Here is an 11,370-nt window from a genome sequence, read left to right as displayed (position 1 = left end):
AACATACAGTCATCCTTCAGTATCCACAGGGGATTTGTTCCAGGACCCTCACAGGTAACAAAATCTGCAGATGCTCAAGACCCTTACATAAAATGGTGCGGTATTTGCATAAAATCTCTGCACATCCTCTATATGCTTTATTTTATTTTTATTTTTATTTTTTACTAAATTTGTTGGGATAACATTGGTAATATAATTATATAATTTTCAGGTGTACATTACAATTTGACATCTGTATGTTCTATTGTGTGTTTACCACCCAAAGTCCAGTTTCCTTCAGCTACCATATATTTGTCTATATGCTTTAAATCAGAGAATGGTGTTGAGCGCTTACTGATAACATCACTCATGAAACTAACCACCCCACATGGAGCCAAGTGTTCGCTTCCACATTAAAATGCAGCATGTCTTACTAGGATTGCATGTTTTGCAAGTGGAATTGTCTGTAGTACTATCCACCAGCTTTTAGTATTATTGTCATAGTATTTGGATGGCATCTCTTTGGACGAAGCGATGCCCTCTATGATGAATAAGGTCAATAACACATGACCATGGATCTTCTTGTCCTACCATACATCACATGGCAGAAATGCTGGCCTGATGAAAAAATTGGAATGGCCTCTTAGATGTGCAGCAGTGACACGAACTTAAAGATGACAACCTGCAGTTTTGAGATAAGGTCTCCTGAATGTGAGACCATAAGCTCCCTTAATCCACTGGCATCAAATGGTTGACATGTACGTAGGACCACAGATATCCGCAATTGGTGATAAACATGGGTTCAGAAAGTGATGTGTAGAAGAAGTGACCTTCTCATGTTAACCCCCAGTGACATGGGAATCTCTGCTTCCCATAGCTTTAGGATCTTCTGGATTAGAGGTTTTCCTCCTATAAAAGGCACATTTTTGTCAGGGGACATAATCTAATTACAACTATCATCTGGTCTGTTTGGACCACTCATGGCAGCACCCTAACAGGCAGAGAAAGCAGTTACTCTTGGATGAGTGACAATTACCGTGAAGAGGTAGAGAGCGGGGAGAATACATCTGGAACACAGGGTTTCACTGGAGTGTCTCACAGTATGTCCACGCCCAGTGACAACCTTAATAGAGTAATGACAGCTACCATAGCTTGCCAAGGGCCTATTTACTTGAAGCTCAGATCTCTGCTTCCTTGAGATATAAATGTAACTGCCTTTGAGCCAGAACACAAACTTTGTCCCGGATCTGAGTCTGATTATTATTAGCTATATGCTGTTACACAATGAATAAGATTTTCTCTGAAAATGAATTGTGGGGGGCTTTTATGATGCTCGGAATAGATAATGCATATAGTATACATTATGTATTTAAATCCTTGTATCAGAAATGTTGTACAATCAATTAAACACAATACAGATGAATTATTGGATTGAATTTATTAAAAACCACATACATAACACAACTGTATCAATGAATACAACTCAGAATAATCCAAATAGAAGAAAGCCTGCTACGAGAACCATGAGTACATTAATACAGAAATATCATTATGAAGATTATCGATCCATTGCAGAAACCTATTCAAAAGTCACGAAGATTTGTTTCCCTAGGCTATTTAGAGGGAGCCGGTGGTCTTGACTTCAGAGTCCAAGCCGAGACCATAACTGTGTATCAAGGATGCAGGAAGCTGAAACGTGGTCCACAGACACGGGAAGTCCTCTGTACTCCATCCAGCTGATCCTTTTAAACAGGTAGACAAGTCACAGAAATTATGGTCCAGCATACTGGTTGTCCGGAAAGTTTAGGAGGTTAATTTGTTTTCATGTGGGCAAGTCGGTTAAGAGAAGTTGCATGAACAGACGGTGGTTCTCTGGTGAGGTGATCAGCAGCCGCAAGACTGGCCGCAGCTGGATCCGCCGCCATAGGCGATGCATCCAGGCACACAGCAGCAGGTGGGGTAGTAGCAGGTTCTCCGCACGTGCACGGGAGAACAGGAAACTGGCTGGCAGCAAGGCTGGCAGCAGCTAGACCCACAGCAGCCGGACCCACAGGAGTTGGACCCACAGCAGCTGGGCTGGCAGCAGGGAGTGCTACAGCAGCAAGGCTGGCAGCAGCTGCTCACACAGCAAGGGCGGCAGCAAGGCTGGCAGCAGCTGGACCCACAGCCGCTGGACCCACAGCAAGTGGGCCGACAGCAGGTGGTCCTGCAGCAGGTGGTCTGACAGCAGGTTGGGCGGCAGCAAGGCTGGCAGCAGCTGGACACACAGCAAGGGCGACAGCAAGGCTGGCAGCAGCTGGACCCACAGCCACTGGACCCACAGCAAGTGGTCCGGCAGCAGGTGGTCCTGCAGCAGGTGGGCTGGCAGCAAGGGGAGCAGCACATGGTGTCAGGGGTGGAAGGTGAGTTTCTGTTCAGAGGTGAGTTTCTCAGATTCTACTGACCCCTTCTGTTCTTAGGTTTTTATACCCTGGACCCCCAGTGTTGGGACCAATAAGCAGGACTTTCCTTGTTGTTGTTTACAGTGTTTTTGTAGTCACTGGGAAATTGTCAAGGAGGAAGTTGTTCCCTTTGTGTTTTGAGGCTTCTGTAAATTACTGTTTGATCTTTCTCTTAATTGAGAACATTACTTAAGAATGATTTTCAGAAATGAGACAGACAGGAATCATTCTCAGCAACATTTCTGGTCATGTGACATCATGTAGTCATGTGATACTTCTTGCTGGATAAGAAAAAGTCAGAACAGCTGTCCCTTCTCAGCTTTGCTCCTTTGGCCATACTTAGGTGTCAAGTGCCGTGAGAGCTCAGGAGCTGCTGGGTTCTGTGTTTCACAAAGCTGTGTTTGAGTGTGAGTGTGAGCCCCCAGACAGTCTGATGCGAGGCTCTGGCACGTGTCTGTCTATGGCCACCTACTCAATTGTGTGTCCCAGTCTACCGGAGACACTTGGGTAGAGGACAGGAGGCACATGGGTTTTCATATACAAATCAGACCGAAACAGGAGAGTAGGGGCAGAAGCAGTGCTCTGGGTTTCAGAGCATCAATCCATTAATGTTCCAGCTGAGTCAGTGATCCATGTGAGACAGCCTACCTTGTACAGACTTTGTTTTATCAATTGAGGCAGACCAGTGAGCTACTATTTTGGCCAAAGTATTTTTGCTGTATAAATCTTATGTTGTGTTAATATTTCAATAAATGTGGAAAGTGGTCGGCCATAAATTCTTAAATGCTTTTTCTGCCCCATTCTTTCTGTCTTCCACTTACATGTATGCGAGTGAAATTACATGTCGCAGTAAAGTATGGAGTCATTAGTAGTAAAAAGAAGAGAACAGAGTCTCAACATTCACTACCAGCAGAGTCACCTTCTATCCCTGACATTATGTGAGATTTTGAATTCTACTGGTATGTATCTATGCTGCTTTTTTCATTGAGATATAATTGATACATAACATTATATTAGTTTCAGGTGTACAACATAATGATTTGTAATCATAAATATGCAAAATGATCACCACAGTAAGTTTAGTTAACATCTGTCGTTGAAACTGGAGAGAAACTGAGCCCCGGACTCTTGCCACCTGAGCCACTCACAGCCAAAAGATCGACACAGACGTCGAGCTAAATAGAATGAGTGGCTGTTAGAGGGTTGCAATTTCCATAGTCATAGGCGGGCTCCCTGGGTATCTTGGGAGCACCAATTATATAGGAGCAGGCTGATAATGTCCACGGGAACAGCCAAAGGAGCATACACGGCTCATGGGAACAGCAGAAAATGTTCTTCGGAGCAGATTTGCCCAGAGTCCTTTGTTCGTTGTCTTCCTTGGGGCTGCTGACCAAGCAGCCATTTTTGACTTCTGAGTACAGGGAGGGGCTATGCTTGAATTAATCCTGTGTTCTACTCTGAGATAGCTCTTTTATGTCACATTCTTCGTGTCAGTTCTTCTGGACAGGAGGTCCTTATATCAGGTCCTCTTCATCAGCATTCATAGTGACAAATTTTTTCTTTGTGATGAGGAAATTTAAGATCTATTATCTTAGCAACTTTGAAATATGCATTAAAGTATTATTAACTATAGTCCCATGCTGTACCTTACATTCTCATGACCAATTTTTTCATAACAGAAGTTTGTGTCTTCTACCCCTTCACCATTTCACTCACCCTCACCCCCCACCTCTGGCCACCACCAAAGTGTTTTCTGTATCTATAAGCTTAGTTTTTTTAAATGTATTTCACATACAAGTAAGATTGTTTCATATTTATCTTTCTCTGCCTAACTTATATCACTTAGCATAACGCCCTCAAGGTCCACGTTGTGGCGGATGAAAAGCTTTTCTTCTTTTTTGTGTCTGAATGATAGTCCATTCCACATGTTCTTCATCCATTCACTTATCAATGGACACTTAGGTTGTTTTCATATCTTGGCTATTGTAAATAATGCTGCAATGGACATGTGGGTGCATATATCTTTTCTAGTTAGTGTTCTTGTTTTCTTCAGATAAACACTCAGAAGTGGCATTGCTGGGTCAGAAGATAGACCTATTTTTAACTTTTGAGGACCCCCCCCAACTGTGTACCGTTGTGGTGGTTCCTACTTATATTCCCACCAATGGTGCACGAGGGTTCCCTTGTCTCTACATCCTCACCAACACTTGTTATCTCGTTTCTTTTTTATTATTATCATTATCATCACAGTTGTGAGGTGATATGTCATTTTGGTTTTAATGTGCATTTCCCTGATGATTACAGTTGTCGAGCACCTTTCCATGTGCCTCCTGGTCACCTGTATGTGTTCTTGGCTAAATGTCTCTTTGATCCTCTTCCCTTTTTTAAAAAATTTGTTTGGGTTTGTTTGTTTTTATGATGGAGTTCTGTGAGTTCTTTTTATATTTTTAGAAGTAGTTTTTTATTTTATTAAATTGATTGTGGTGACAGTGTTTAATACAATTATACCGGTTTCAGCCATACAATTCTATAATACATCATCTGTATATCGCATTGCGTGTTCACTACCTGAAGTCAAGATCTCCTTCAGTCACCATATATTTGACCCTTTTACCTTTCTCTAAACCCTCCCACCCCCACTCTTCCTTAGTAACCACCATATTGTTGTCTCTGTCTATGAGTTTTTGTATGATTGTTTCTTGTTAGTTCACTTGTTGCTTTTAGTTTTGTATCTCACATGTGAGTGAAATCATATGGTTCTTGACTTTTCCTATCTGACTTATTTGGCTTAGCATGATATTCACAAGATCCATTCATGCTGTCACAAATGGCAGTATTTCATCTTTTCTTATGCCTGAGGGGTATTCCATTGTAGATATGTACACATATTATTTATCCAATCATCTATCAAAGGACACTTCAGGTTTTTTTTTTTGTCTTGGCCACCGTGAATAATGCTGCAATGAACATAAAGATGCATGTATTTTTACGAATAAATGTTTTCAAATTTGGGGGTTATCTACCCAGAAGACATATTGATGGATCCTATGGTAACCCTATTCTTAATTTTTTGAGAAACCTCCATACCATTTTTCATCATGACTACCAATTTTCATTCTCACCATCAGTGTATGAGGTTCCTTTTTCTCCACAACCTCTCCAACATTTGTTATCACTTGTCTTGTTGATAATAACCATTCTAACATGTATTGGCTGGTATCTTCTTGTGCTTTTGATTTGTATTCCCCTAGTAGCTAATGGAGTTGAGCATATTTTCATATATCTGTTGGCTGTCTCCATTTCTTGTTGGGAAAATTGCCTGTTTTGGCCCTCTACTCATTTGTTCATTGGTTTGTTTGTTTCTTTCTTATTGTTGAGTTGTATGAGTTCTTTATATATTTTGGATATTAACTCCTTGTTTTTGGTAGAATCTTTAGGTTTTTCTCTATATAATATTATGTCATCTGCAAATAAAATCAATTTTACTGCTTCCTTTTAGATTTGAATGACTTCAATTCTCTTTCCTTACTAATTACTTTGGCTAGGACTAGCAATAATGTCGAATTAGAGTGGGGAAATTGAACATTCTTGCCTTGTTCCTGATCTTAGAGAAAAAGCCTTTTGGTTATCACCATTGAGTATGAAATTACCTGGGGGCTTGTCATATATAGTCTTTATTATATTGAGGTGTGTCCCCTCTATACCCACTTTGTTGCGATTTTTAGCGTAAGTGAATGTTGAATTTTGTTCGATGCTTTTTCTGCCTCTATTGAGATGATCCTATTTTATTTGTCCTTCATTTGGTTAATGTAGTATATTACACTGACGTGCAGATGATGTACCATTCTCACATACCTGGAATCAATGCCACTTGATCATGGAGTATGACTCTTTTAATGTTTTGTTGAATTCTCTTTGTTAATATTTTTTGAAGATTTTCTCCAAATATATTTTTATTAGAGATATTGGCACATAACTTTCTTGTGATGTCCTTGTCTGGTTTTGGTGTCAGGTTCATTCTGGCCTTAGAAAAAAGAAATATTCCCTCCTCTTCTATAACATGGTGGAGTTTGAGAAAGATTGGTATGAATTCTTCCTAAAATGCTTGGTAGAATTCACTGGTAAAGCCATCTGCTCCTGGACTTTTGTATTTTGGGAGGTTTCTTCTTATGTAGTCAACTTTGTTACTAGCATCACTCTGTTCAGGTTTTCTATTTCTTTACCAATTATTTTTGGTAGTTTTAGTTTCTAGGAAATTATTCCCATCTTCTAGATTGTCCAATTTTGTTGTCGTATAATTGTTCATATTAGTCTCATACGAGCTATCGATTGTATTTCTGTGATATCAGTTGTAATGTCTTCTTTCATTTCTAATTTCCCTTATTTAAAAAAATTGTTAATTTTTATTCTCTTTTCAAAAGTTATTGGATACAGATGAATTGTATGAGTGGCCTGATAGCACCTGAGACAGGAAGGGTTCCCCACCTTCATGAAAGCTCTGAAATGCAGTTCCTCCTATTTAACATGGAGCTGCAGATGCTGAGATGTGGGACTTTACTGACTTGTAAACAGAGATTATTTTTTTTATTGTTGAAGTAGAAAATCAATCGCACATCTTGCTAGATCTTAGTACTCAATTTCTTTAACACTTGTATTGATATGTAAACATAGGTGCCCTGCAGAAGGAACAGAAGACCCCAACCGGGATCTAGGTCTGTCCATTATTAGCTGCGTGACATTGCACAATGATATTTTCTTATCTAAAAATGTAGATAATAATTCGCAGAAGTTTGTTTTTTACTCTAGCAGAGACTGCACATGGAGGGTACGCAATGGGTATATGATTTCCTACATCAGAAATTCTGTACAGTAAAAGACAATACAATAGGGAATAAAATAGTTATAGATTGTATTAAAAAGCATATAGGGAGACATTTCAAAGTAATCATGAATAACGGAAATTAGGTGATAACATGCTGGTTCTCATCAAAGTCAAGGATGTGAATTTGTGCCAAATGACAAATCAGGTAACAGAAAGTGTTGTGTCCAGTTGGTCATTCTTTGGCTAGGCAATCAGCAGCAGCATGGCTGGCAACAGCTGGTCACACAGCAAGGGCAGCAGCAGGTGGTTCTGCCGCAAGGGGTCTGACTGCAGGCTGGGTAGCAGCAAGACTGGCAGCATCAGGACCCACAGCCACTGGACCCACAGCAGCATGGAGTGCTACAGCAGCAAGGCCAGCAGCAGCAGCTCACATGGCAAGGGCGGCAGCAGGTAGCACTGCAGCAGGTGGGCTGGTAGCATGGGGAGCAGCCCAAGCTGTCAGTGGTGGATGGTAGTTTTCTGTTCAGAGGTGAGTTTTCTAGAATCTAATGACTGCTTCTCTTGTGGAGATATTACACATGCGGTCCCAGAAGTTGGCACTAATGAGTAAGGTTTTCCTTGTTTTTTGTTTATGTTGTTTTCCACAGTCACTTGGGGAATCATAAACAGGAAGTAGTTCCCTAAATGCTGAGTCCTTTCAAAATAAGTGCTTAATCTATTTCTTTATTGAGGATAACTCAATAAAAAAAGAACTAGTTTTCTTTCTTTTAAATGAATTAGTTCGACTAGGAGAGATGATACCTGAAGTAGCTTTGAGTATTAACATGTTCAAGATGTTTTTGTGGATTAACATTCATTTTTAAAAGTGTCAAAATATACAATTTTCAACTTGGTAAATTGTTATTAATTTCCAACCGGTAAAATGATCTCAAAGTGAACACACCCATTACCACATTAAAAAATATGATTTATCCCCTTCCCTTCAAATTATACCACTCACTCATTCCCAAAGATAGGTAAGTTTAAGCTGTTTTTAAACTTTCTATGAATAAAATAGTATAGAATATGCTATGTGCTCTTTACATGATGATTCTGAGACTTACCCATGTAATTATCTGTAGTTCATTCTCCTTGCTAAACAGTCTTTCGCTGAATGAATAGGACACAATTCATTTGTTCACTGATACATACGTGGATTGTTTGTAGTTTGAGACTAATAAAAACAGGGCTGCTATGAGTGTTTTAGTGCAGGTCCTTTGGGAAACATATATCAACATTTCTGTTGGATGAACATCTTCAAGTAGAATTGCATAGAGAATCGCTCAGGGATTTTATCCTAGGTATTTCATTTTTTTATTCTGGTATATGTTACAATTTCAAATGTTAATTTTTAACCGTTTCTGACATAAACAAAAACAATTCAAGTGAATATATGATCTCGTAACCAAACTCCCCTATTATTTCTAAAGTTTATCAATAAAGTTTTTTGGACATTTTACATGCACAGTTCTATCATCCACAGATGAGAGCTTGCCCTTTTGAAGTTGACCTGAAAGACACAAGTAGCAGCAGAACCAGTTTATGCAAGGCACTTTAATGAGAAAGGTTATCATCAAGATGAGCAGAATGTCTATTCGCCCAGTAGAGGACTTCTAGAAATGAATGTCTGTTTCATAAATGGGGGTAGGGTCATCAACCATGGGAGTTTAGGGTCAAGAGAGGCACACAGGTGAAGGTGGGCCATGCACAGCTAGCTCTGCATGGGTGAGTGGGCTACCTATGGTCTTCCGGATTCTTAGAGTTTGCAAGACCACGTGTTTGCCATGAATGCTGGTAATGCCACGAAACATTCTGTTGTTCCAAATTATTTCTTCTGATTCTTTGTTCAGGAAATCACCTTCCTTTTATTATTTGACTACTCTTTTGGGCATTTGTGCACAGAGAAATGTCTAGTCAAGCAGACTGCAATACGACACTTATTACAGTTACAATCGAAACTACTAATTTGGCCTATTAGTTTATGAGGATGGATAAAGTTGTTATGCTCCAAGTAGGAGACTTATCCTTTCTGTGTAAATGAGATGAGATGTCTGAGTCTGCAGGAATGAAATCCAGACCCTCATTTTTTTGTCAAAAGTATAAAAATCAAAGTGAAACAATTTTAGGAAAGAGCTTTTTTTTTTTTATCCTAGGTGAATGGGTAACACATTTTCATGGCACCTGTAGGCTTTGTTTTACTGTGATGCCTTTGAATGTTTGTGGACTTTTAAGGGTGACAGCAATGTCAGCAATCAAACAGTTATAGTGTTTGAACAAGATGAAAATTTATGGACCTCAATGAGACTCAGTAATGAAAGGGACCCTCAGAGTTTCCTGATAAATTTCACTCACAGACACAGAAAATGAAAAATACAATATCCCAGTATCTGACAACTGATTGTTTCATTGATGATTTGATGTCTCTAGTGACATAACTTCTTACACCCATGGTAGCCCATACATGGTAGCCTAAACAGCTCTTCTTTATGTGAATATGCACCTTTCCCCGGCCTCCTGTATCTTTTATTCATTGGAATCACTTGTGAATAGACATGTCAGAATGGCATTGCATGGCCATTTCTCCTCCTATTAGACACCTTGTCTCTCGATGGTCTGTGCTGCAGAATCACATTTATTCTAGCCTCAGGCATGTGCTTTCTCACCTCATGGAATGCACTTCTGATTATGCACAGCATTTTTCTGATGACTGAATGAATTTTACAATGCTTATTTTCCCCAAGGATTATGCCATTTGATCTTCATTGTAAAGATGAAGTTCAGAGTAGTTCCTCTAAATATTATAGATGTTACTAGATTCTGGTTTAATGGAATCTGTGGACACTTGTTTTTCTTATTACTTGTATCTTTGCCAATTATGTAAGATACTTCTTGTTTGCATTATCCACTGTCAGAAGTAAGATCCCACAAAGATCATGCATCTACTGAACACTGATTTTACCTTCAACCAAAAGTTCTGTATTGTGAAAGCAGAAGACAATAGATTTTAGTTATGGGATTTTAATCATATGAAAGAATCCTCAAATTCCTGTCTGCCACCTATGAGTGCTATGTTTGCACGAAAATACAGAGTACACTTAGGCCAACTCATGAATTCTTATTCATATATTCTATCTCCCACTACCATCTTACATATTATGTCCACCCATGGGTTAATCCACCCATGGGTTTCTCTTTTTTTTTCCTCATTTACTGGATTAGCCAGTATATAGTCAGATACCTTCCTGGAGAGCCCACAATTTTTATATTTTCAAGGCATATCATAGAACAAAACTATTCACCAAACTTATTTTTGTAGAGAATAGTTTCCCTTTTTTTCCCCTTCAATAATCTATGATATTGTCTCTTATTTATCTCGAGTCTCTGATGTAACGCAAACTAACCTCAACCTTACAAGTTATAAATATCCACACCAAGGTGTTAACAAGAAGCTGTATCGCATCCAGGGAGAAGAGCAGAGTCTAGTGCTGACCTCAATGACTAAAGAACATATGAGTGATGATTCTTAGCGCAATTTCCTTTGTTATCTGCAAAAAACAAATTTATTGGAATATGTGAACACGCAGTACTTACACTTCCTCGGTTGATAGCCCAGCAGGAGCTGTTATGCCACTCAGAGAATTATTCCTACAACAGAGCAACAACTCCTGCTATCCAAAGGCAGTGAAAAGAGGACATATTCCCAGTGGAAAGAACTGTGAGTGGCACAATGGATATATAATTGGAGAAAAAGTCACCCAAGGAAATGATGTCCACTGGCTCTTTGCCAATGGTGAAAGGCCTGATTGTTTAGTCTCCTGTCTGGAAGGAGCAAGATTGGAAGATAAAGAGATTTGGAGAAGAATCACTTCGAGGGACACGGTGTATAGGCAGACAGAGTTTCCTCCTTGTTGTGCCACGCCAGGTCCCTCCGGAAACCACTTCAGACGCTCTGGAGAAATACGAGTTTGGGATAACTCATCCTGCCTCCTCCTCACGTGCTCCAACACTTGCCCAAGACAGCATGGGCAGAGCAGCCACGGTGGCAGGGACAGAGGGTGTGTGCACCAACAGCACAGGCTCCTTTCCCCA

The 11,370-nt window shown here is 39.8% G+C and overlaps 1 protein-coding gene across 1 annotated transcript in view; it reads right to left on the bottom strand.

The window, feature by feature from the left end:
• Positions 1-1,863: 1,863 nt before the first annotated feature.
• LOC105306344 (keratin-associated protein 9-4-like) overlaps positions 1,864-11,370 on the bottom strand; it is a 16,347-nt gene continuing 6,840 nt past the window's right edge. Inside the window, exons 2-4 of the mRNA XM_011381288.1 lie at positions 8,742-8,791; positions 7,498-7,592; positions 1,864-2,371 (exon numbers count right to left, since the gene is read on the bottom strand). Of these exons, the coding sequence (XP_011379590.1) occupies positions 1,864-2,371; positions 7,498-7,592; positions 8,742-8,791 (653 nt within the window). The remainder of the gene's footprint in view (positions 2,372-7,497; positions 7,593-8,741; positions 8,792-11,370) is intronic.

This window comes from Pteropus vampyrus, unplaced genomic scaffold, assembly GCF_000151845.1.
Source record: "Pteropus vampyrus isolate Shadow unplaced genomic scaffold, Pvam_2.0 Scaffold432, whole genome shotgun sequence".
NCBI classification, from domain to species: Eukaryota; Metazoa; Chordata; class Mammalia; order Chiroptera; family Pteropodidae; genus Pteropus; species Pteropus vampyrus.
This window is presented reverse-complemented; position numbering and strand designations above follow the sequence as displayed.